Below are 26,905 nucleotides of genomic sequence, written 5' to 3'. Positions count from 1 at the left end.
GCCCCTGCCAGCCTGGCAGTTCCAAGGTGCCTGCATAGCATTGTGCCCATGCTTGAGATTGGGTCTGAATGCCCTTCCCTTATTAGGTATGGTATGGGGTCTCGATGACTGCCTTATAGGTGATTGGGGGGGGGCTTGGTGAGCGGAGCTCCTCAGCAGGAAATTAGACCAAGTGCGGCCTTGGCAGGACGTTCCCCACCAAGGCCACAAAATAAAACCAAGTCCCATTAGATAGCAGGGTCTTTCCCAGTGCTGCCAGCACCGGGGTACACATGGTTAAACGTGCTCAACGCGGGGCTCGCTATCATTTCTGTCAAATTGCACCCTGTATTTTCTTGTTATTTAATGGGAAATTGAACAGTAGTTTTAAGGTTGCGTGTAAGTGGTTCCTGTTGGGTTTGAAGATAAAAAGTTTAATATTGTCGTTGTAATAGGCTTTGTTTTGAAATAACACAGCGCGATTTCTTCACACAATCACTCCTGGAGCAAATCGACCTTTCCACACAATCTTTCAAATAAAATAAAATATTGTCAGTCCAGTACCCTAGCCACATGTTGGGGTTTGGTTGGAAATCATAATGGTCTACATTGGTATTTTACACAACCTCAATATTACTGTTTTCCACAGAATACCTGTTTTGAATTGTTATTTGGGTTATTAAGCAAGCCTACCTTCTGCTTTCTCATTACGCCCAGTTGCAACATTCACAGGAAGAATCAAAGACTAATCCAGAAGCACAACTTTCCAAGTAGGTTCTTCCATTGGCACATTGATAAAACTTGCTCTTGTCTTTTGGATCAGGGTAGGTACCGTTAGCTTTGCCAGCGCAGAACCCGCTGCCACCACCTCCACCTCCACCACCACCGCTGCCACCACCACCACCTCCTCCACCTCCACCACCGCCTCCACCACCACCACCACCACTAGGAGCCTGAGTCGGAGGGACAGCTGGCTTCAGTGTCGTTTTAGATGGAACACAAGCTGGAAGGAAATAAAATTCACAAACTCATTTCTTGCTTCAAAATTAGCAGCAACCAAAGATAAACTTTGTAAAGCCAAAGGCTGTTGCTGCATTGAAAATCTTCCAGTGGAAATCAATTCTTGAAAATTCAGTTCAATCAAAGTCACTGAGGAATCCTTGTCAAATCTGGAGTCTTTGTTCTGGAGTGAAAATTTTGAAGTGTGATTTAATTATAGGTTTATTTTAAGTCAAGTTACACAAAATTTGTGGCAGATGTTCGTGAAAACTGTCTGATTTTTAAAAAACTTGATAAATTTGCATTACAAAACGTTATCCTTTTACCTGACACAATAGTACAAAGTGCATCATCAATTTATTTAACTATCAATACACACTGGATGCAGCAACCAATACAGATTCGTAGTCTGTTAATAGTTTTGAATGTTATGAAGACATGTTGTGTAAAATATTAATTTATAATTGCATCCGTTGGACATTCATGTGTATTAAATCTTTTTGAAAAGGTTTCGTTTCCTCAGCAAAGGACACTGACTTACAGCAGCTACTGAACTGCCTTTATAAAGGACACAAGTTATTTCTTTTGGAGACCTGGAGATCTCAGACTGAGGTCACATAATCCAACGCTGGGTGAAAAGATATTGAATTTTGCATAGTCAAAGAGAGACATGTCTGGGCCAAGTGCCATACCCCATCACTCTTCCGAAGAGAAAAAAAATCATTCATCAAGTCTCAGCTGCCTGTCATTTGAAAATCCCACCAGAAGATACTATTGCTGCAAACCATGTTTTAAAAGGAGAATTCTGAATCAAAACCACAGAATCCAGGAGGAAAAAACACCAAGAAGCAGCAGTTATTGTGGACCAGAACCCTTCAGCTGCAAACAAGCACCTGGTCACCGCCATGATCTTTTTCACTGCCCCTACTCATTATTTGACCAAGTATTGATGATTATGCTGAACCGTATTGCCTGCTTGTCCTGGGCTGGGGATGGAGTTTGCTGGATTGTGTGTGTTGTATATTGGACTGGCTGAGAAATTATGTTGTATTTTAAGGCCAATCAACTAAATAGAAGAACAGAAATTAACTGAGGGATAATTTAAAAGGGGCTGCTCCTAATGTTTAGGAGCACAGCCCAAAAAGAACAAAGAGGAATGTAAACATAAAAAAACATTCAATCAAAATGTGAAAACCGGGGTCGGTAAAGCTGACCAATCGGTGCCCACCGAGCACGGAAGGCCTCGACTCTGGCCATGGACACCACAGGTTCCCTCTCGAGGGACACCCGGCTGCGAAGACAGCCGCAAAAAGAACAAAGAACAAAGAACAAAGAAATGTACAGCACAGGAACAGGCCCTTCGGCCCTCCAAGCCCGTGCCGACCATACTGCCCGACTAAACTACAATCTTCTACACTTCCTGGGTCCGTATCCTTCTATTCCCATCCTATTCATATATTTGTCAAGATGCCCCTTAAATGTCCCTATCGTCCCTGCCTCCACTACCTCCTCCGGTAGTGAGTTCCAGGCACCCACTACCCTCTGCGTAAAAAACTTGCCAAGGGGGGTAGGCAATCCGGACAGATGGCCCCCCTCTGCCGCCCGCTGCCTGGACCTGTTTATGGCAAGCTTCTCGCTGAGGAATGATTGCTGGGATATTAGCATGTCTAAACAATAACTGTTTTATTGGGTTTAACTGAATAACATTTAGATCTGGGTGTTACTTTCCGGAAGCTAGGAGCATTCTCATTCTCAACCATGGTTACGTGTCTCTTGCATCATCAGTATGGGCAGTGCTGTTTATGCAGTCCCACACATTAACCCTTACAACCCTATTACTACAATGCATATTGCTTTTCATTAGTGAGTGGACATATTTGTTAATTTTAAACCTCTTGGGCGAAATTCTCCGGAAACGGCGCGATGTCCGCCGACTGCCGCCCAAAATGGCGCAAATCAGACGGGCATCGCGCCGCACCAAAGGTGCGGAATGCTCCGCATCTTTGGGGGCCGAGCCCCAACATTGTGCCCCAGCTGGCGGAAAAGGCCTTTGGTGCCCCGCCAGCTGGCGCGGAAATGACATCTCCGGGCGCGCATGCGCGGAAATTATATCTCCGGGCGGCGCATGCGCGGGAGCGTTAGCGGCCGCTGACAGCATTCTCGCGCATGCGCAGTGGAGGGAGTTTCTTCCGCCTCCACCATGGTGGAGGCCGTGGCGGAGGCGGAAGGGAAAGAGTGCCCCCACGGCACAGGCCCGCCCGCGGATCGGTGGGCCCCGATCGCGGGCCAGGCCACCGTGGGGGCACCCCCCGGAGCCAGTTCGCCCCACGCCCCCCCCCCCCCTCCCAGGATCCCGGAGCCCGCCCGCGCCGCCTTGTCTCGCCGGTAAGGTAGGTGGTTTAATTTACGCCGGCGGGACAGGCATTTTAGCGGCGGGACTTCGGCCCATCCGGGCCGGAGAATCGAGCGGGGGGGCCCGCCAACCGACGCGGCGCGATTCCCGCCCCCGCTGAATATCCGGTGCCGGAGACTTCGGCAACCGGCGGGAGCGGGATTCGCGCCAGCCCCCGGCGATTGCTGGGTCGGAGAATTTCGCCCCTTGTTTGTAATTTCTGCATCTTTACCTTAGTGAGTTTTGGAAATAAAGCTGACTTTTTACTTGTTAACTTAAGGAACCTGGCTGGCATATTTCTTGCACCAAGTTACATACAGTTAGATACATATTAAATTAACAATTATCGGACTTCCGGTGATGGCGGGCAGGAGGTAGCCGCGCGTTGGAGAGCTCCCATTCGGGAACGGCATTGTCGGGGGTTAACGCCCGGTCCTAGGGCCAGCGAAGGCAGTAAAAGTCGGGAGACAGCACAGAGGAGGGGAATGTCGAAGACCAGCAAAACAACGGCCGTGAAAAAAGCGGCTGAAAGTCCGTCGGGGAGTGGAAAGGTCACCGCGGGGTCAGTAAAGAAAATGGAGGCTGGAGCACCAGGGGAGGCCGCATTGCTTACGGCTGAAGAAATAACTACGGTGATGGCTGCGGAATTCGAAAGGCAGTTTACAAAATACATGGAGACAATGAGGAAGGAGATGAGAGAGGTTTTGAATGTGCTGGTGGAGGAGGCAGTTTCCCCGGTGACGAAGGCGGTGGCGAGCGCCGTGGCGGAAGTGCGAGAGCAAGGGGAGGCGCTGAAGGAAGTGGAGGAGACGGTATTGCAGCACGGTGATCAACTTGCCTTGATGGGGAAGGAGATGCGGAAGGTGATGGACATTAACAAGGATCTGCGAGGAAAAATGGAAGACCTGGAAAACAGATCCAGGCGACAGAATTTGAGGATTGTGGGGCTGCCCAAAGGAGTTGAAGGACCGAAGCCGACTGAGTATTTTGCCACGATGCTGGCAAAACTATTGGGGGAGGGGGAGGATCCCTCCCGATATGAACTGGATCGGGCTCATCGGTCGTGGAGGCCTGTACCAAAGGCGAGTGAGCCGCCAAGGGCAGTGACTCTGTGCTTCCGTAGGTACAGTGTGAAGGAGAAGGTCCTGAGCTGGGCCAAGCAGAAGCGGGTGGTGCAGTGGGCTGGAGCTGGTTTACGTGTATACCAGGACTTTACGGTGGAGCTGGCAAGGAGGCGGGCTGCCTTCAACCGGGTGAAGAGGGCACTGTACATTAGCAAGGTGCGGTGCGGCATTGTATATCCAGCGAAGCTGAGGGTGACTTATAAGCTCGGGGACTTTTATTTTGGAGCGGCGGAAGCAGCGGAGGAGTTTGCGAAGGCAGAAGGACTGTGGTAGAACTGACAAATTGAGAAATGGCCATGTGCCGATGTAACCTCATGACTGTATTTTCTTCTTTTTTGTTTCACTGCATGCGGGTGTATGGGCTAAAGGAGCCAGTGTTGTATATATTTGGACAAGGGAAGGGATGGGACATTCACTCGAAATGAGGGCTCTTTAGGGTGTAGGGTGTGTGTGCTAAAAGGGCAAGGGGGAAAGGGACCTGGGAGGGGGCCTCCATGCTGGCCGGTTTAAGCCGGCCAGTGAATGGGAGTGAGGTGGGGGGAGGGGCTGCGGCCATTGGAGCCTGGCAGAACAGGGTCCGAGTGGTCTAGCCGGGGTGGAAAGTTGGGGGGAAGGAACCGAGGTTGGGAGGAGGAGTTTTACAAGAGGCAGTGGACGGGAGGAGCTGGAGACTTGGGGGGGGGGGGGGGCGGGGGGGGGGCGGGTGTACAACTCTTGTGTATCATGTACGGTACTCTTTCAGAGGCTGGATGGCGTTGAGTGTAGGGGGGGGAGGGGGGAGTGGACTCTATAGGTCAATGGTGACCATGGGCGGTCCCGGACTCATTTTTCTTTTTCTCCTTTGCTTTTTGTTTCCACCGTGGGAGGGTTTGTTTTATTGGATGCATATATTGACAGGTGGGATGTTGTTTGGGGTGGTGGGAGGATGGGATCATTGGTATTGTTAAGGGGATTGATTTTGTATTTGTTACCATTTACAGTTTGTGGGTGGGGTGTAAATGTTTGAAGGAAAATGTGAAAATGTAGAATAAAAAAAAAAATTTTGTTCAAACTAAAAAAAAGAAAAAAAAAGAAAAGTTGGTAATTATCCCCCCTTTTCAATCCAAAAGTCATTATAACCAATTAAGGAATGAGACAGAGAGAGGAATCAATTTACCCAATGCAACCTTGGTTATAACAAAACATTAACATGTTTCAATGTTTAAACAATGCGCCTCATCTTGTTTTAGGTACTTTATTTGTAGACGCTTAACAATCTATTAATCAGATTTCTCTAACACTGACAATGTTGAAATTGAAAAAGGTTTAGATAAAGCAAATCATTTCTCCGTTATATTAATTATTAGTTGCTGTCCATGCTGACTTTGTGACAGAAACGATTAATCAGCTCCAAGTATAAAGAATCCTGACATTTACCGGATGAAATTCCAAGTCCAGTGTGCAGCGCATTAACGAGAGGATACGGCCCTTGGTTGCAGAAAGAACCAGAGAAATCATCCATAGCGAGGGTCCACACCATAGCTCCTCCAAAGTTGTTCTTTTTCAGCCACTCAGCCTGAAAGACATTGTTGACATTTTTAACTCACAAATCCTTGTTTTGCAAGAAATTCTATCCCAAATATAATTTATGCTGCCCGGGGGTCAGTGTTGGGACCCTTGTCTTTCCTCATTAATAACCTAGGCCTTGGTGTACAGGACACACTTTCAAAGTTGGTGGAAGGTGCAAAAGTTGAAAGCATTGTGAACTGTGAGGCCGATAGTGCAGGACTTCGAAAGGCCACAGGCAAGTTGGGGGAATGGGGGAGACAGGTGGTAGGTGAGGATCAATGCAGAGAAATGTGAAATAATTCACTTTAATTGGAGGAACATGGAGGGACAATGGTAAATAAAGGGTCCATCATCAATAGGGGAGCAGGAGGAGAGGGACCTGGGTTATATGTGCCTAAGTCATTGAATTCAGCAAGACAGGTTGAGAGCTGTATATAAACACATGTTGGCTTGGGCTATAGAAACCTGTTATAAATATATGAATATTCAGTGAGGGGGAACATAGTATGGCGAAGCCCTATAATTACACTTAAATTTATTAAAATCTATTGAAATGTGGTCCCATCATTACGTCACGGGCGAGGGGTGTGAAAACCCGGGAAATTAGATCGCTCCGGTGTGACAAATGGAGGATTGTAGGAACATTGGATTCTCAGTATTGGGCAATTTAAGTGTTAAAAGCCTGGGGTCGGAATGTGTTTGACTGCAATGGTCATGTTGTTTTTATAAAGAATTCTGTTTTACAGGGCCTGGGTAGTTTTAGCAGCCAACAGGTGAAAATTGATGAAGAAATATGTTTTTGGTGGTTTGCCTGAGGAAGTTCTTGGGGAGTCGATGTGTTTTCAGTCCCTGGAAATGTTCATGTGTTTTTTAGCTTGGGGAGATGTGTTAATTGCTAGATGGAGCCGAGGAACGCAGAGAGACAGTTAGAAAGCATTTGAGGGATAGAGTTTTTGGAGAAAGGCTTTTGGAAGTGATGTCTAGTTTGGCAACCCTTGTTTTTGTTAGAACACAAATAAAGGCAATTTCCGTTCCCAGCAGGAGAGTTTAAAAAAAACGAGTGATAATATTTTAAAGCAGAGGGTCTTTTCCGAAGACAAGGAAGAGGCTGAAACAACCCAGACAAGCAGCTATTTGAAGACATTCAGCCAGAGTCTGAAAGGGTTCTAACAAGAGCCAGAACCTGTTCTGTAAAGCAAGTACTACTCTATGCCCTGCAGACTTTTAAGTTGGATTGACAATTGTCTTTCCGCACAGTATTAAAATAGAATAAAATATTGGGGTTTTGGTCCAGTATGCTGGCCACTGTTGGGACCACTGTTGCTGGATTTTGGGCCCCATGCCCCTATTTATGCTGACACTGGCTGACACTGGCTCAAAATCATCGGCGACATAATTTATTACAAAAAGCAGCTTCCAATTTAAAAACAATTACCAACTCTGGTAGCTTTGTTTCAATACAGCTTCATTTGACTTTTGTCATAGGCCAGAAGACACGGAAATATTTACTATAATGGCAAATATAAAACTGATATTCCAAATATCATTGATGTTGCTGTGTAGGTATCTGTGAAGTGAGTAATTTCAGAAAATGTCTGTGTTTCTGTCATTGACTGTAGCTTGCCACAAAGAGGTGAGTTGACAGAAATATGAACCTTCCCAACACTCTTACGTAAGAGGCAGAATCAGGAATAAAAATGGTTAAAACGCAACAAAAAAGATATCCCATCCAAGACACATGCTCCAACAATCGTATTTCTAATGCTGTAATGTCCCAGCTAATTAATTGATGGGGCGGCACGGTAGCACAGTGGTTTAGCACTGTTGCTTCACAGCTCCAAGGTCCCAGGTTCGATCTCCGGCTTGGGTAACTGTCTGTGCGGAGTCTGCACGTTCTCCCCGTGTGTGCTTGGGTTTCCTCCGGGTGCTCCGGTTTTCTCCCACAGTCCAAAGATGTGCAGGTTAGGTGGATTGGCAGTGATAAATTGCTCTCAGCTAAGATGGTGTTACTGGGTTATGGGGATAGGGTGGCGGTGTGGGCTTAAGTGAGGTGCTCTTTCCAAGGGCCGGTGCAGACTCGATGGGCCAAATGGCCTCCTCCTGCTCTGTAAATTCTATGATATAACATCAAGATTCTAATGCTGAATGCGACAGACTAGCTGGAAATTAAAACAAATATTCCATCAAACCACCAAATAGAAAATGTAGAACATCGAAGTTACCTTGACTGCAAAGCTTTTCACGTTGTCATATCCAACCCATTCCCTCCCTTTATAAGCATATGGAACCATCTGTGGAGCATCCCATGCAGAAGTGCCGCTTTTCAAAAATAAGCAGATCTGTGAGAAGAGTGAGACATTAGGATTCAAACCATCAGTGGATACAAATGGTCAGTGGTTTGTGATGCTCTCCATGTACACTGAGAACCATTCTCACTTCACTTTCTTTAATGTGCTATTCAGCTGTAGTCCTCTCTAAGCAGCAGCCCCCACACATACAAACATCTTTGTCCAGCACAAATCTAATTGTAGGTTTTACAATTCCAGGCACAGAAACATTAAATTAAACCCACTTAAAACTACAATTTTTTTTTGATGTTTATTCCCACAAATCTACCTTTATTTTCCTAACAAAAGCTAGATTGGTTGGGGTGTAGAATTCAGTACTTGCGTGGTTAGTATTACTGAATATAAGATGTCATGGAATAAAGAAGCTGCTTCGGTATCAGTACCTCATAATAGGACAGGATTCCAGCCTGTTTGGTGTACTCCCCAGCTGCTCCAGCACCTTCTGTAAAGGCTCTAACTCCATGGCTGGATGAGATCAGTTTGAAGGTATGGCCATAGGTAGCAAATCCGACATTCAGTTTCTCTGCAGGAGCTCCCTCTTCTTTCCAATGTATCATTGTATAGTTCTACAGAACGAAGCATGAAAGTTTCTGCTAGAAGGGCTTCGCAACCATCTGGTGGATAACAGTTACCAATGTGATATAATGAATATGATTGGATTCTATTTTCATGAACACTTACCACATTAAAGTAAAGGTTGGTGTAGTGTCTGAAATTGGGGAGAGGATAGAGAGGACTATTTTCTCCAGTGACACTATTCCACGGTCCAAAGAAATCGTATGTCATCACGTTGAAAAAGTCCAAGATTCTGTGTGAGAAGAGATGGGTTACACAGATATCTTGTTCACTAAAATAAATGGTAATTATCCAACTCATTAAACTAATTTTCTGACCCCGACTATCACTGGCACCATCCGGTCCCAATGGACATTAATGAATTCTTGGCTAAGTTGTCACATCCTGTGTAACAGACCAGAAAATCACATCCACAGTCACTGACTCATTGAGATAAAAGACCAATGAGAATGATCTGATACTGTTGGAATAATTGGAAGCTAATGAACCATCCTGGGCACCTCTGGCCGGGAGCCTGCCCAACACGGTTTCCAAGCAAGTTTTGAAATGGCCAGCGCTTATCTGGTACAACCAAGAGCTTTGTTTAAATTCCTAAACAGACTCATTCACCCATTGTCAAACCTAAAGAGAATCATTCTGGATCAATGGATGGAACCATTGACACTCAGGGTCGACCACGTGCCTCTCTATTACACTGTCCCCACTATTTCCAGGTCTCCGGAATGCAGCAGGGACCAGAATGGATGTAGGAAATATAGGACTGGATTCTCCTTTTGCGCGGCTGTCTCGAGCGGAGGAGCATCGGTGTTGGGGCGGCACTGACATTTTGGTCGTAAGACTAGAACCATGCTCCGGACATAGCCTCAAGAATGGAGGATCCAGCCCATAGTCTCCACAGAGCAAAGTGCAGCAGAAGCTATCATTTTTACATCACAATCCAACTGGTGAGAAACAACTGTACATTCAGAGATCCAAACCAGAAAATAAAGTCACAACGTGATAGACAAAAGATGATTGATAAGTGCGGATCTTAATGCATGGGCATTCATTTTTTAACTTAGAAGTATCCCTTTTACAAAAAGAAAAGAGTAACAATTCCTTCTTGTTTAGAAACAGCATTTATCACTCAATCAAAACAGGTAAAAAGAATCTCAGTACATCTGGTGATGCTCTCATTGCTGTTTCTGGGGATTTGGTGGGAGTTTGTCGGTTGCTGCGTTTACAGAAACTGCAGCCGTATCTACAGAGCTCCGAAATACTGAAGCAGTGAAAGATGGCACATCATTCAATTTCTTTCTTCTATTATTCACCTTCTGCTTTTCATACTTTACTGTTCATTGAAGAAAAGACACATTTGTCCAACTTTCTGAACATTACTGAAGTTGTGAATGCAGAATAACTGCGACGCTCCCAGCCTATAACCAAACTATCAAACCCAAAACACTGCAAGAAGCTAAACTCACATTCGAGTAAATAAATTCAACATCTCTCTCTCATCACCTCCCCTGAGCTGCCTCTCCCTCTTTCACCTTGCCGCCTCTGTCCCTCTCTCCCTGCATTCACCTTCCTCTGTCACTCTGCTTTAAGAATAGGCAGAGTTCGAAAAGGGTCTTTTATACGATTCGCTATCTCTTGGCAAAATTCAATTCTACAGGCTCTGCCCAATAAACGAATCATTACTGATGTGTACCTTTGACACTGAACTCTGAGAGGCAGTTAGCTGAGTAGAGATTGCAAACAGAGCCCAATTCTATCTGGGGCAGCATGGTAGCACAAGTGGATAGCACTGTGGCTTCACAGCACCAAGGTCCCAGATTCGATTCCCGTCTTGGGTCACTGTCTGTGCGGAGTCTGCACGTTCTCCCCATGTCTGCGAGGGTTTCCTCCGGGTTCTCCGGTTTCCTCCCACAGTCCAAAGATGTGCAGGTTAGGTGGATTGGCCATGATAAATTGCCCTTAGTAACCAAAAAAAAGGTTAAGAGGGGTTATTGGGTTACGGAGATAGGGTGGAAGTGAGGGCTTAAGTGGGTCGGTGCAGATTCGATGGGCCAAATGGCCTCCTTCTGCACTGTATGTTCTATGTTCATTCCTCACATGATGACACGATGGTTGCACTTTATGTTCGAGGTTACAGGACAGAATGGAAATACCAAGAACAATCTTAGCACCTCTAACATTGCCTCAGCTGGATTCAGTCAACTCAACGCCAACTGGAGATTGAATGGAGGACTTTGCAGGTCTGGATGGCTCAGCTGCTAACTAGTTAAACTAGCTGAACTAGCAAGGGAACACAAAACAATTCTCTGCATAGAGAGTCCTGTGCAACTAGCATGGTACTTACTGTCCAAGCTGAGGGACCTCATATCGTTCAGTTACAAAACCCGGTGCAGCAGAAACTGCAGCTGAGATCAGCAGTCGAGATTTTCCAGAGCTTTTCGCCTCAGCTTCAAAGGCAGCCAGCATTTCCTAGAAAATTAATAACGTTTCTCTTATTGACAGATCCTCACCAAATGGAGGGTTTCAAACACAGACTAAAGAATTGTCCAGTTTCATATAACGTATCCATGACCAAGTGTCGCACAATATTGTATCTAATCTAAGGGTAAAGTCAGAGGTAGGACCAGGTTTAAATGGAGTCCAGATTGACAGCTCTTACTGCACAGTCGCCAGGACAGTGATTAATGAGGATTCTATCCAATTACTTTCATTGTGTAAATTCATATGCTTTACATTTGAATATTCTATTTTCCTGCTTCACAAATCCTGTGAAATTGTCATTTAAAACTGAGTAAATTGATTAGCTAAAAGCAAATTACTGCAGATGCTGGAATCTGAAACAAAAACAGAAAATGCTGGACAACCTCAGCAGGTCTGACAGTCTCTGTGGAGAGAGAAAGGAGCTAACATTTGCAGTCTGGATGGCTTTGACATAAAGTGACCCAGACTCGAGACGTTAGCTCCCTTCTCTCTCCACGGAGGGTATCAGACCTGCTGAGATTGTCCAGTGTTTTCTGTTGGCTCAGTTGCAGATCAGTTACGATCTCACTGGCTGGTGAAACAGGCTAAGAGCTCTCAATAGGCCTATGCTCCTATGTTCTGTGTCCTTAGTGAGGACCTTGAAACAAAATATAAGTTTTCTAGAAGAGTTGAAAGGCGCTTTATTCCAGCTGCAAGACGAGGCATTCTGTGAAATACATTTGCTCCTACCTTTACCAACAGAGTGAAGAGATGTTTGCTGCCTCCCTCAGGGTATTCCCAGTCAATATCCAAACCATCAAACCCGTAACCGCGCAGGAAGCTAATCACAGACGTGATGAAAATTTGTCGAGTTCCTGAAGAGGAAGCCATAGCGGAGAATCTGGAGGCGAGGAGAACATTAGACAAAGTCACAACTGGAGTATTTTGGTTGCAGCAATTACCATCTGAAACTTTAAAAACATTGAATTTTTTATAATTTCAAAATGTCATAGAATACCTACAATATAGAAGGAGACCATTTGTCCCATCGAGTCTGCACCAACCCTCTGAAAGAGTGCCCCACCCAGGCCCAATGCCCTGCCCTTTCCCCATAACCCAGCTAACCTGCACATCGCTGGACACTAAGGACCAATCCACATAACTTGCACATCTTTGGACTGTGGGAGAAAACCGGAGCATCCGGAGGAAACCCACGCAGACACGGGGAGAAGATGTAAACTCCACACAGTCACTCGAGGCCGGAATCGAACCCGGGCCCTGGCGCTGTGAGACAGCAGTGCTAACCACTGTGCCACCCATATGCAAGGAAAACAATTATAATTTACAAAAATACCATCTATATACTTAGCAAAAACTACAGAGTAATCATTTCCAAATCTATCTCTTCAACCCCAGATTATTTGACATTCTGAACACGAGCAAAAGAAGCACATTTCACCCAAAACTACAATAAATATTTCATCTTACTTCTGAGTTCCAAACTTCCAGCCTCCAATGGACAGAAGTGTTTTAAGGTTTCCATTTCTGTTGGAGGAATGAAGAAATTGTTCTTTCAGAATGAGGAATATAAGTAAATGCATTTACTAACACAACACCAAGTGCTGAAAATCATGATTGTTCTAATATTTTACCGCTTTCCCCTTTTGGTTCTAAATTTTAATTGACCAGAAATACCTCAGCACAGACCAGACATTTCACAACAGGATCACCACACAAAGAGGAGAAGGTTCATGCGGGAATGTCCCACAAAAAATAATATGATCTCTTTATTTCATTCCTTCATGGAATGGGGGCATTTTTTTCAATTAATTTTTCGGGATGGGGGCTTTACTGACCAGGCCAGACTTTATTGTCCATCCCTAATTGCCCTGGAGAAGATGGTGGGTAGCTGCCTGTTTGAACCATGAGGTGTAGGTACACCCACAGAGCTGTTAGGGAGGGAGTTCCAGGCTGTTGCCCCAGCGACAGTGATGAAACTGCGATATATTTCCAAGTCAGGGTGGTGAGTGACTTAGAACATAGAACATTACAGCGCAGTACAGGCCCTTCGGCCCTCAATGTTGCGCCGACCTGTGAAACCACTCTAAAGCCCATCAACACTATTCCCTTATCGTCCATATGTCTATCCAATTACCATTTGAATGCCCTTAGTGTTGGCGAGTCCACTACTGTTGCAGGCAGGGCATTTCACGCCCTTACTACTCCCTGAGTAAAGTACCTACCTCTGACATCTGTCCTATATCTATCTCCCCTCAATTTAAAGCTTTGTCACCTCGTGCTAGACATCACCATCCGAGGAAAAAGGCTCTCACTGTCCACCCTATCCAATCCTCTGATCATCTTGTATGCCTCAATTAAGTCACCTCTTAACCTTCTCTCTAACGAAAACAGCCACAAGTCCCTCAGCCTTTCCTCATAAGGTTTTCCCTCCATACCAGGCAACATTCTGGTAAATCTCCTCTGCACCCTTTCCAATGCTTCCACATCCTTCCTATAATGCGGCGACCAGAATTGCACGCAATACTCCAAATGCGGCCGCACCAGAGTTTTGTACAGCTGCAACATGACTTCATGGCTCCGAAACTCAATCCCTCCAACAATAAAAGCTAACACACCGTACGCCTTCTTAACAACTCTCTCAACCTGAGTGGCAACTTTCAGGGATCTATGTACATGGACACTGAGATCTCTCTGCTCATCCACACTGCCAAGAATCTTACCATTAGCCCAGTACTCTGTCTTCCTGTTACCCTTTCCAAAATGAATCACCTCACACTTTTCTGCATTAAACTCCATTTGCCACCTCTCAGCCCAGCGCTGCAGCTTATCTATGTCCCTCTGTAACTTGTAACATTCTTCCGCACTGTCCACCATGGCTACCAGGACAGGTCAGAGGTTAGAAATCCTCACATCCTGACTCCTCAAAGTCCGTCCACCATCTACAAAGCACAAGTCAGGAGTGTGGTGGAATAGTCGCCACTTGCCTGGATGAGTGCAGCTCCAATGGCACACAAAAATCTCAGGACCATCCAGGAAGCAGCCCGTTTGATTGGTAACCCTTCCACAAACATGCACTCCTTCTACCACCGATGCACAGTAGCAGCTGTGTGTACCATCTACAAGATGCACTGCAGGAACTCACGAATGCTCCTTAGGCAGCACCTTCCAAACCTACGACCATCTCCATTTAGTGTCTTTAGTGTCGTCTGCAAATTTACTCACCCATCCTTCTACACCCTCCTCCAGGTCATTTATAAAACTGACAAACAGCAGTGGCCCCAAAACAGATCCTTGTGGTACACCACTAGTAACTGGACTCCAGTCTGAACATTTCCCATCAACCACCACCCTGTGTCTTCTTCCAGCGAGCCAATTTCTGATCCAAACTGCTAAATCATCCTGAATTCCATGCCTCCGTATTTTCTGCAGTAGCCTACCGTGGGGAAACTTATCAAACGCTTTACTGAAATCCATATACACCACATCAACTGTTTTACCCTCATCCACCTGTTTGGTCACCTTCTCAAAGAACTCAATAAGATTTGTGAGGCATGACCTACCCTTCAAAAAACCGTGTTGACTATCTCTAATCAAATTATTCCTTTCCAGATGATTATACATCCTATCTCTTATAAACCTTTCCAGGATTTTGCCCACAACAGAAGTAAGGCTCACTGGTCTATAGTTACCTGAGTTGTCTCTACTCCCCTTCTTGAACAAGGGGACAACATTTGCTATCCTCCAGTCTTCTGGCACTATTCCTGTAGACAAAGATGACTTAAAGATCAAAGCCAAAGGCTCAACAATCTCCTCCCTAGATTCCCAGAGAATCCTCGGATAAATCCCATCCGGCCCAGGGGACTTATCTATTTTCACACTTTCCAGAATTGCTAACACCTCCTCCTTATGAACCTCAAGCCCTTCTAGTCTAGTAGCCTGAATCTCAGTATTCTCCTCAGCAACATTGTCTTTTTCCTGTGTGAATACTGACGAAAAATATGCATTTAGCACCTCTCCTATCTCCTCGGACTCCAAGCACAACTTCCCACTACTGTCCTTGACTAGCCCTACTCTTACCCTAGTCATTCTTTTATTCCTGACATATCCATAGAAAGCTTTAGGGTTATCCTTGATCCTACCTGCCAAAGGCTTCTCATGTCCCCTCCTGGCTCTTCTTAGCTCTCTCTATAGGTCCTTCCTAGCTAACTTGTAACTCTCGAGTGCCCTAACTGAACCTTCATGTCTCATCTTTACATAAGCCGCCTTCTTCCTCTTGACAAGTATTTTGACTGCTTTAGTAAACCACGGTTCCCTCGCTCGACCACTTCCTCCCTGCCTGACAGGTACATACTTATCAAGGACACGCAGTAGCTGTTCCTTTAACGAGCTCCACATTTCCATTGTGCCCATCCCCTGCAGTTTTCCTCTCCATCCGATGCATCCTAAGTCTTGCCTCATCGCATCATAGTTGCCTTTCCCCCAGATATAACTCTCCAGGTGGTGGGGTTCCCAGGTATCTGCTGCCCTTGTCCTTCTAAATGGAGATGGTCGTAGGTTTGGAAAGTGCTGCCTAAGGAGCATTCGTGAGTTTCTGCAGTGCATATTGTAGATGGTACACACAGCTGCCACTTTGCATCGGTGGTAGAAGGAGTGAATGTTTGTGGAAGGGTTACCAATCAAACGGGCTGCTTCCTGGATGGTCCTGAGATTTTTGTGTGCCATTGGAGCTGCACTCATCCAGGTAAGTTGCGACTATTCCATCACACTCCTGACTTGTGCTTTGTAGATGGTGGACAGGCTTTGAGGAGTCAGGATGTGAGGATTTCTAGCCTCTGACCTGTCCTGATCGCCACAGTATTTATATGACTAGTCCAGTTCAATTCTTGCTCAAGGTAACCCCCAGGATGTTGATTGTGGGGGATTCAGCAATGGTGATGCCATTGACTGTTGAGGGGCGATGGTTTGATTCTCTCTTGTAAGAGATGGTCATCGCCTGGCACTTGTGTGGCGCGAATGTAACTTGCCATTTGTCAGCCCAAACCTGGATATTGTCCAGGTCTTGCTGCATTTGCATGTGGACTGCTTCAGTGTCTGACGAGTCACAAATGGTGCTGAACATTGTGTAGTCATCTGCAAACATCCCCACTTCTGACCTTATGTTGGAAGGAAGGTCATTGATGAAGCAGCTGAAGCTGGTTGGGTCATGGCCACTACCCTGAGGAACTCCTGCAGAGATGTCCTGGAGCTGAGATGATTGACCTCCAACCAACACAACCATCTTCCTTTGTGCCGGGTATGACTCCAACCAGCGGAGAGTTTTCCCCTGATTCCCGTTGACTCCAGTTTAGCTCGGGCTCCTTGATGCCACACTCGGTCAAATGCTGCCTTGATGTCGAGGGCAGTCACTCTCACCATCACCTCTGGGAGTTCAGCTCTTTTGTCCGTGTTTGAACCAAGGCTGTAATGAGGTCAGGAGCTGAGTGACCCTGGTGGAACCCAAACTGAGTGTCCGTGAGCAGGTTATTGCTGAGTAAGTGCCGCTTGATAACACTGTTGATGACTCCTTCCATCACTTTGCTGATGATGGAGAGTAGACTGATGGGGCAGTAATTGGCTGGGTTGGATTTGTCCTGTTTCTTGTGTACAGGAGACACCTGGGCAATTGTTCACATTTCCAGGTAGATGCCAGTGTTGTAGCTGTACTGGAACAGCTTGGCTAGGGGGGCGGCAAGTTCTGGGGCACAAGTCTTCAGTACTATTGCCGGGATCATATTAGTGCAGTATCCTGCATGGTGCATGGGATGTATGGGATAGAAATGATTATCTTCCCATATTTCCCGCAGAGTACAAGCTCCCCGCTGAGGGGTGGTGGAACTCCATTTAGCAATGTACAAAGGTTCAGCCAGCGAGGCACCGGCCAGCGGGAGACCCGGTAAGGATCAGCCAGGAGTGTATATACAATCGTAAATCAATCAAAGTTCTTTATTTATATCAGTGTGGGCTCCCATGGCCCATAGCTTTTGCAATATATAGTGCTTTCACACATTCCTTTATATCATAGAAGTATCATAGAATTTACAGTGCAGAAGGAAGCCATTCGGTCCATCGAGTCTGCACTGGCCCTTGGAAAGAGCACCCTACCCAAGCCCACACCTTCACCCTGTCCCCGTAACCCAGTAACCCCACCCAACCTTTTTTTTTGGACACTAAGGGAAATTTAACGTGGTCAATCCACCTAACCTGCACATCTTTGGACTGTGGGAGGAAACCGGAGCACCCGGAGGAAACCCACGCACTCACGGGGAGAACATGCAGAATCCGCACAGACATTGACCCAGCCGGGAATCGAACCTGGGATCCTGGAGCTGTGAAGCAACTGTGCTAACCACTGTGCTACCGTGCTGCCCCGGCCATATCATGTGGGGTGAATAAAACTGGCTGACGACTGGCATCTTGTGATGCTGGGGACCTGCGCAGGAGACTGAGATGGATCATCCACTCGGCACTTCTGGCTGTAGATTATTGCAAATGCCTCAGCCTTGGTCAGGCCAGCTTTTGTTGGTTATCTCTGGTTGCAGTAGAGGAGTGGCTGTAGGATGTGGTACAGTGTGGGCAGTGTCCCGGCCTTTAAACCAGAATATCCCGGTTCAAGTCCCACTCTGGGATTGGATGACCATTCATAATTCAGCCAATCATGTTTAATCTGTGTTCCAGCGGGTTCCTTGTCCTGCGTATGGTGGGGGTCACAGCCCTGAGGTGTGAAACCTGGCTTCAGGGAGAACCTAATGAAGAAGATGGTGGTCATCCACCTTGAAGTGCTGCCATCTATCTGTTGCAGGAACTCCCACAGTGCTCTTAGGAAGAGAATGCCAGAATTTTGATTCAGTGGCAGTGAAGGAACAGTAATATAACTCTCAGTTCAACCTACCATCTTCGGAGTATTTACCATGCTGAATGAATATAAAGTGTTTTTTTGTTTATATGGGACAACACGGTGACATCATGATTGTATCAGACATTGTCAGACCCACTGGGCATCGACTCATCTTTGCCAATGGGATACAAATCAACAAAACCCAATTTGACCCAGAAATCACCTCCCTGACTGGGTCAGTCATCTTATATTTACGTATAACTTGGCATAACGATTCAACGTCGAACAGAATATAAAAAGGACCTCAAATTCTACTTAGCAATATTTATAGAATAATCCTACTTGTTTTTAAGGCTATTGAATGAGTGGTAGAGAGTCACGTCGTTCACTTCCGTGGTGGTGATTTGATTGTCCTTCATCCCAGCAAAAGAATAGATCAGATGTGTGCACAAGCAGGGATCCACATTCTCGGGCATGTACTTCCCCTCTCCTGGTCTGTACTGAGCCCAGTTTGTAAAGTAACAAACCAGTCTATAGGCAGAGCCTGAGGAGAAAGGAAAATCAGGACTGAGCTTCTACTCATTACATATCATTAAAAATAGCTTAAAAAGCACCAAGACTCACCCAGTTCCAGGCATGCCAACAAGACCACCGCTGTAATAAAGAATATAGGATACGTGTTAAAATTCACAGCAAAATGTGCTGAAAGGTTTAAGAAGGCGGGCTGAATGTTGGCACAGTGGTTAGCACTGCTGCCTCACAGCACCAGTGACCGGGATTCAATTATGACCTTGGGTGTCCAAGGATGTGCAGGTTAGATGGATTGGCCATGCTAATTTGCTCCTTAGTGTCGAAAGGTTAGGTGTGGTTGCGGGGGCGGGCGGGGGAGTGGTCTTGGTCAGTGTTCTCTTACATAGGGTCAGTGCAGACTGGATGGGCTGAATTGCCTCTTTCTGCTCTGTAGGGATTATGATTCACTGCAAAAGCTGAAAATGCACTTTTCAAGGCTTTTTTAATAAATTTAGAATATCCAATTTTTTTTTCCAATTGAGGGGCAATTTAACGTGGACAATCCACCGACCCTGCGCACCTTTTTGGGTTGTGGAGTGAGACCCACACAGTCACGGGGAGAATGTGTAACCTCCACACGGACTGTGATCCGGGGCCGGGATCGAACCCGGGTCCTCGGCGCCGTGAGGCAGCAGTGCTAACCACCGTGCTGCCCTACGTTCCTTTCAAGTTGCTGTGAAATTGATTTTGTTTAAGGAAGCAGCTATATTAAACTCTACAGATGAATGGATTTTCAAATACACCTGAGATTATTAAAATGCTCCTAAGATTTCCCTTAACGTGAAATGTAAATATTATAATTGACAGGAATTGTGACACCCCAAACTGGAATAAGCAAAATCTGAGGGTGATAGAAAAGTCACAACACCGTTATCCATGTCCAAATAATTGATGCTATTCGATTATTTGTGGCTGTGCCTGGGCGGACATGGCAGATGTGGTGAGGGCCGTGAGCATCACCATCCAGGCCGGCCAGCAGTGCTGTAAGGAACTGCACAAACTCCCCCTCACCCTCAAACCACCCTCACCCGCACACCATCCTCACTCCCACCCTCACCCCACACAGACATTACCCCCACACCACCCTCACCCCCACACCACCATCACCACCACACTACCCTCACTCCGCCCACACACCATCCACACACCACCACCACCACCCTGCTCCCCCATCCCCAACACCACGCCCCCCTCTCCAACACATCCCCCCCCCCCCCCCCCCGGAGCTGGAGTGGGAGGATGACACTGATTTCCCGTCACAGCTGCCTCCAACACCCTCCAGCATCCAGAGACACTCATCTCAGTTGGGCATGTTAGTGAAGAGGCTCCTGGGGCACTCTCTGGTGTGCACCGCACAGCTGCTCTGGTACAGCAGGTGGAAGCAGGAACTTCCGAGGGGGCGGACGGTCAGAAGGCAGGCCCACCCCCCAGGGATTAGCTGCCGTCCAGACAGGATTCGGGCATCTGGAACAGACAGTCCCATTCATTGTGGAGATGCAGTCACAGAGCCAGGGACGACATGAGGTGTTTTCAGTGAGCATCCAGCACCTGCAGGCGCAGTTGGAGGAGTCTAACCACCTGCAGGAGCAGGAGGTGGTGCCCACCATGCATGCCACCCAGGAGCACAGGTGGCGTCCGCATTGGGGGTGAAGGTTTCGGCTGGGCGTTATGTGCAGGTGGTGGCCGGGGCCCAGGACAGGGGGTGGGTTCTCCCAGCCCGGTGCCGGGCCGGAGAATCCCCACAACAGTGCCACGCCGCCCCGACGCCGGCTCGCGATTCTCTGCGGAGCGAAGAATCGGTGCCTTGGCGCCGGCGCGTTTGGCACTGGTCACGGGCCGCTCTACGCAGCCGGGCTGCCGATTCTCCAGCCCGGATGGGCCGAGCGGCCGCTCTAAAAAGGCAGAGTCCCACCGGCGCCGTCCACACCCGCGCAGGGTCGGGGGGCGGCCTGTGGGGGGGGGGGGGGGGGTTGCTTCGGGCTCTGAACCCGGGGGGGCCTCCGATGGGGCCTGGCCCACGATCGGGGTCCACCGATCGGCGGGCCGGCCTCCCGCTCCCCGGGCCTATTTCCTTACGCGCCGGCCCCTGAACTCCCGGGCCATGTTGCGTCGGGGCCAGCACGGTGAGGGAGGCCACCGCGCATGCGTGGGTTGGCGCGGTGCACAGTTCGCGCCGGGGTGAACCGCTCCAGCGCCGTGCTGGCCCCCTGTAGGGGACGGAATCGGTACTCCCTGCGGCCCGTTCACGCCGTCGTGAAAAGTGCTGGCGTTTCCGACAATGTGGACACTGCTGCCGAATGCGAGATCCTGCCCAGGGATTTCCTCTCCATGTGCCAGAGTCACCTGGACATCGCAGAGGTGCTGCTCAGCATGGCCCAGGCACAGCAGGCCATGGCTGAGAGCGGTGGTGCTGCTCAGCATGGCCCAGGCACAGCAGGCCATGGCTGAGAGCGGCAACGGCATTGCCCAGGCGTTCGCCGACTTGGTGCAGACACAGAGGGAGATGGCCAGTCCCAGAGGGAGATGGCGCCGTCACTGGCTGATGTTTCATAGACCCAGAAGGTAGTGGCACAGTCGCATCGCGAACACGAAGGCATTAAAACCCAGTGGACAACCGTTCACTCTTCATTCACAGCTGGGTGAAGATCAAGAGGGATTGTGTGACCCCTGTATGCTTAAATTGGGCACACACACAGCTTTATAGTTACTGTGATTTGCTGCCACATTTACAGCCAGTCTTTTCCAGTGTTTTCCATCAGGGCCCCTTTCCTGCACCAATCCGGTTACCCAGACAAAACCTCAAATGTTCCCTTGAATTTCCAGCAGTCAGCTCCGAGCCGGCCTGATTAGTTACAATGGAAGCAGACAGGCTGTCACACGTCAGTTTTCAGCAAGGTATTTACTTTAATAATCGCATTTCCACTGAATACAGCTGATATCTCCCCACTCAGTTCCATCTGCCTGACCTCCTGGTCTGTTTGTGCCTTTTACTCCCTTTCAAACTTTTCCCCTGGGTCCAGGAGATGGGTCATTTGTCTACATTAATCGCCTCTTGTGGGATACTTTTAACAAACCCATCTCCTTACTGATGGCTTTTTAATTATCAAGGTACAGCAATGTGGGCAGCACAGTAGCATTGTGGGTAGCACAATTGCTTCACAGCTCCAGGGTCACAGGTTCGATTCCGGCTTGGGTCACTGTCTGTGTGGAGTCTGCACATCCTCCACGTGTGTGCGTGGGTTTCCTCTGGGTGCTCCGGTTTCCTCCCTCAGTCCAAAGATGTGCAGGTTAGGTGGATTGGCCAAGATAAATTGCCCTTCGTGTCCAAAATTGCCCTTAGTGTTGGGTGGGGTTACTGGGTTATGGGGATAGGGTGGAGGTGTTGACCTTGGGTAGGGTGCTCTTTCCAAGAGCCGGTGCAGACTCGATGGGCCGAATGGCCTCCTTCTGCACTGTAAATTCTATGACTGTTCTGATACTTTAGGAGCTGCTGTTTAAATCACTTTTCAAATGCTGTTGTTTAGTTTTTTTTAAATTATGCACTGGGTTCACCCCTCAATAAATAAAATCATTTTCAATATAAAACATGGTTTTATAACAATATGAGAGGTATTGAAATGGTCAAACAGGCTTACCTGTTGCAAGTAGAAGCTTTGCCATCTTGCAGCTGGTGTGTTGTGAGTGAGAATCAACTCTCTCTTTTATACACTGAGTTTATCATTAGTGGTAAATAATTCTGAAAGTCATTAACTTAATCTCTGGAAAGGGATCAGTCGCATTGAAAAATAACCGTTCTTATCTTATATTATTTACACCTTCTCGTAAGGAACAATTTATCTCGACAATGTCATCCAGATCATTGTAACCCCAAACATGTTCTTGGATTAAAAGCAGGCTCAGAAATTGGTGGGGCGGATCGAAGGGCCAAGTTCTTTAAATGTGGGATCAGGTCGAGCGGGAATGTTCGATGCATCAAGCCCAGGTAGGAAGGAGTCTCCTGCTGGTTGCCGTCATGTTTGACTGTGTTTCAACACATTGCAAAAGCACTTGGGTCCTGACGGATTTCATCCTGTGGTCTTAACTGAAGTGGCTGGTGAGATAGTTGATGTATTGGTTTTAATTTTCTGGAACTCTCTGGATTTGGGGAAGGTCCTATTGGATTTGAAGATCGTAAATATAACTCCGCTGTTCAAAAACGGGGGGATATAGAAAGCAGGAAACTGCAGGCCAGATTGCTTAACATCCGTCACAGGGAAGATGTTAGCAGCTATTTTAAGTAAGCTGCAACAGGGCACTTGGGTAAGTTGAAGGTAATCAGGTCGTCGAGATGATTTTGGGAAAGGGAAATAATGTTTGACCAACTTCTTGGAGTTCTTTGTGGAAGAAACATGTGCTGAGGATTAAGGAGAACCAGTGGGTGCATCGGTGGATGTACTGTGCTTACAATTCCAGGAAGCATTTGGTCAAGTACCACATCAAAGGATATTGCAGAAAACAAAAGCTCATGTGTTAGCGTAACATATTGGCATGGGTAATAGGTTGGCTGGAAAACAAGATGCAGAGAGTAGGCATAAATGAGTCTTCTTCAGGCTGGCAAATGTAGCGAGTGGTGTGCCATAGGGATCAGCGCTCGGACCTCAGATGTTTCCAATTTATATAAATGACCTGGATGAAGGGATGATAGGATGGTTGCCAAATGTGCTGATGACACAAAGGTAGGTAGGAAAGTAAGTTGTGAAGAGGACATAAGGTGGATACAAAACAATATAAGTAGGTTGCGTGAGTGCAAAGATTTGGCAAATGGAGTGTAGGGGGGGGGGCAATGCCCACATCAGGGCAGACCAGCCAGTTCCTTTGTGCCGTCTTCATCTTTTGAAAATGGAAAATCCAACCTCATATATGTCGGCCATCTTGAAGGGCAATAGCAACAAAATGCTTGTTTTACTCAGCACAAGATACTCTTGGGAGATGCTACTCCAGAAGCTGACACCCTCATGGGCTTTTGGTGTGTTTTTAATGTGGTATCACAGGTCATCTACAGCAGTGTAGTCTTTTAATTTGGAGTCAGCTGTAAGTTAATAACTGACTCTGGGGTATCAACCTCAAAAGGAATTTTTCACCTACCACTTCTCTTTCAAAATCTGAAACTTCTCTCATTTGCCAGTACTTCCCTGCATATAACACACATGGGCTTTGCATTGACAAAACCATACCTCAAGAAATCATCTTTATACTGCTTTGTCCCCAAGTTAACTTTCTTCCATGTGGGCTGTTAGCCAAAGGACCTTGAGTTCTGGACAGAGTCAACACTGTCACTGCTGTGTCCTGCCCTGGACTCTGCTGGGCAGCTCTCTCCAGCAGGTTCTGTGGTGAGATCCTGTCCAATACCTACACTGCCTATTTGAGTCTCTGGCTGTCTCTTACTTTGAACAGAATGATCCATCATCACAATCCCCTTGCCAGCAGCTGGAAGATGGAAGCAACTCTGCTCTGTGAGTTGGCACCAAAAGCCTGTACGTGGAGGGCACTTGACAGCAGGTGAACATGCAGGGCATGTGACCTGCCACCTGCTGCCTCTTCTGGCTGGAAGACTCCTCACAGCCTCATTTATTTTAATTTAAAAGGTGGCAGGAGCCTCCATTCTCAATGTAAAAGGCAGCATTGGCCACTTCTCCCACGATTGGCTCCACTGTGGGAATGGTGCCATTGATCGCTCCGCAGCCCCCCAATACCGTCTGCGACCCACCTGCGGATCGCTCCGCAGCCCCCCAATACCGTCCGCGACCCATCTGCGGATCGCTCCGCAGCCCCCCAATACCGTCCGTGACCCACCTGCGGATCGCTCCACAGCCCCCCAATACCGTCCGCGACCCACCTGCGGATCGCTCCGCATTCCTCCCAATACCGTCCGCGACCCACCTGCGATCGCTCTGCAGCCCCCCCCAAGACCGTCCGCGACCCACCTGCGATCGCTCCGCAGCCCCCCCAATACCGTCCGCGACCCACCTGCGATCGCTCCGCAGCCCTCCCAATACCGTCCGCGACCCACCTGCGGATCGCTCCGCAGCCCCCCCAATACCGTCCGCGACCCACCTGCAGATCGCTCCACAGCCCTCCCAATACCGTCCGCGACCCACCTGCGGATCGCTCCGCAGCCCCCCCAATACCGTCCGCGACCCACCTGCGGATCGCTCCACAGCCCTCCCAATACCGTCCGCGACCCACCTGCGGATCGCAACCCACAGCCCTCCCAATACCGTCCGTGACCCACCTGCGGATCGCTCCGCATTCCTCCCAATACCGTCCGCGACCCACCTGCGATCGCTCCGCAGCCCCCCCAATACCGTCCGCGATCCACCTGCGGATCGCTCTGCAGCCCCCCCAATACCGTCCGCGACCCACCTGCGGATTGCTCCGCATTCCTCCCAATACCGTCCGCGACCCACCTGCGCTCGCTCCGTAGCCCCCCCAATACCGTCCGCGACCCACCTGCGGATCGCTCCGCAGCCCCCCCAATACCGTCCGCGACCCACCTGCGGATCGCTCCGCAGCCCCCCAATACCGTCCGCGACCCACCTGCGGATCGCTCCGCAGCCCCCCCAATACCGTCCGCGACCCACCTGCGGATCGCTCCGTAGCCCCCCCAATACTGTCCGCTACGCACCTGCGGATCGCTCCGCAGCCCCCCAATACCGTCCACGACCCACCTGCGGATCGCTCCGCAGCCCCCCCAATACCGTCCGCGACCCACCTGCGGATCGCTCTGCAGCCCTCCCAATACCGTCCAAGACCTACCTGCGGATCGCTCCGCATTCCTCCCAATACCATCCGCGACCCACCTGCGGATCGCTCTGCAGCCCCCCAATACCGTCCGCGACCCACCTGTGGATCGCTCCGTAGCCCCCCCAATACCGTCCGTGACCCACCTGCGGATCGCTCCGCAGCCCCCCAATACCGTCCGCGACCCACCTGTGGATCGCTCCGTAGCCCCCCCAATACCGTCCGCGACCCACCTGCGGATCGCTCCGCAGCCCTCCCAATACCGTCCGCGACCCATCTGCGGATCGCTCCGCAGCCCTCCCAATACCGTCCGCGACCTACCTGCGGATCGCAACCCACACTTTGAAAAACCCTGTCCTAGTGCATGAATTACAAAAGATTAGTTTGCAAGTGCAGCAGGTAATTAGTAAAGCTATAGGGAAGCCACACAGCACCAAGGACCCAGGGGCAATTCCAGACTCGGGAGACTGTGTGTGTGGAGTTTTCCCCGTGTCCGCACGTGTTTCCTCCGGGTGCTCTGGTTTCCTCCGATAGTCCAAAGATGTGCAGGTTATGTGGATTGGCCGTGCTAAATTGCCCCTTGGTGTCCAAAGTTTAGGTGGTGTTACAGGGTTACGGGGATAGGGCGGGGGAGTGGACCTAGGTGGGGTGTTCTTTCGGAGGGTCTGTGCAGACTCGATGGGCTGAATGGCCTGGCTCTGCACTGTGGGGATTCTATGAGTGTTATTGAGTGGAATTTCAAGTGTGCAGCTTGCAAACTACACAGCAAGGTAATCCGGCACACTTTGCAAAAAAAAAAGGGCGAGATTCTCCGACCCCCCGCCGGGTCGAAGAATTGCCGGGGGCTGGCGTGAATCCCGCCCCCGCCTGTTGCCAAATTCTCCACCACCGGATATTCGGCGGGGGCGGGAACTCCTGCAGGTTCCTCTCCAATTCGCACAGCCTCATCACATGGAACCACATTTCTGTTCCTTCATAATCACTTCATAACCATATGAGGGCTGTTTAGCACAGGGCTAAATCGCTGGCTTTCAAAGCAGACCAAGGCAGGCCAGCAGCACGGTTCAATTCCCGTACCAGCCTCCCCGAACAGGCGGCGGAATGTGGCGACTAGGGGCTTTTCACAGTAACTTCATTTGAAGCCTACTTGTGACAATAAGCGATTTTCATTTCATTTCACTGAATCACCCTCCCTAACTGCATTGTGTGTGCACCTCCATCGCGTGGAAAAGACTTG

The 26,905-nt window shown here is 48.5% G+C and overlaps 2 protein-coding genes across 2 annotated transcripts in view; one reads left to right on the top strand and one right to left on the bottom strand.

Annotated features, from left to right (window-relative positions):
* LOC140393643 (uncharacterized) overlaps positions 1-26,905 on the top strand; it is a 411,041-nt gene that overhangs the window by 118,340 nt on the left and 265,796 nt on the right. The gene's annotated exons all lie outside the window — the stretch shown is intronic.
* LOC140393609 (acidic mammalian chitinase-like) lies at positions 687-22,548 on the bottom strand. The gene is made up of 11 exons (XM_072479875.1): positions 22,524-22,548; positions 18,943-18,972; positions 18,661-18,862; positions 12,912-12,968; positions 12,174-12,324; positions 11,308-11,432; positions 9,072-9,198; positions 8,774-8,956; positions 8,265-8,381; positions 5,911-6,049; positions 687-982 (listed from the first exon to the last, which is right to left on the bottom strand). Exons 1-11 carry the CDS (start codon positions 22,546-22,548, stop codon positions 687-689), a joined length of 1,452 nt encoding a protein of 483 aa, XP_072335976.1.

Source organism: Scyliorhinus torazame, chromosome 17, assembly GCF_047496885.1.
Source record: "Scyliorhinus torazame isolate Kashiwa2021f chromosome 17, sScyTor2.1, whole genome shotgun sequence".
NCBI classification, from domain to species: domain Eukaryota; kingdom Metazoa; phylum Chordata; class Chondrichthyes; order Carcharhiniformes; family Scyliorhinidae; genus Scyliorhinus; species Scyliorhinus torazame.
This window is presented reverse-complemented; position numbering and strand designations above follow the sequence as displayed.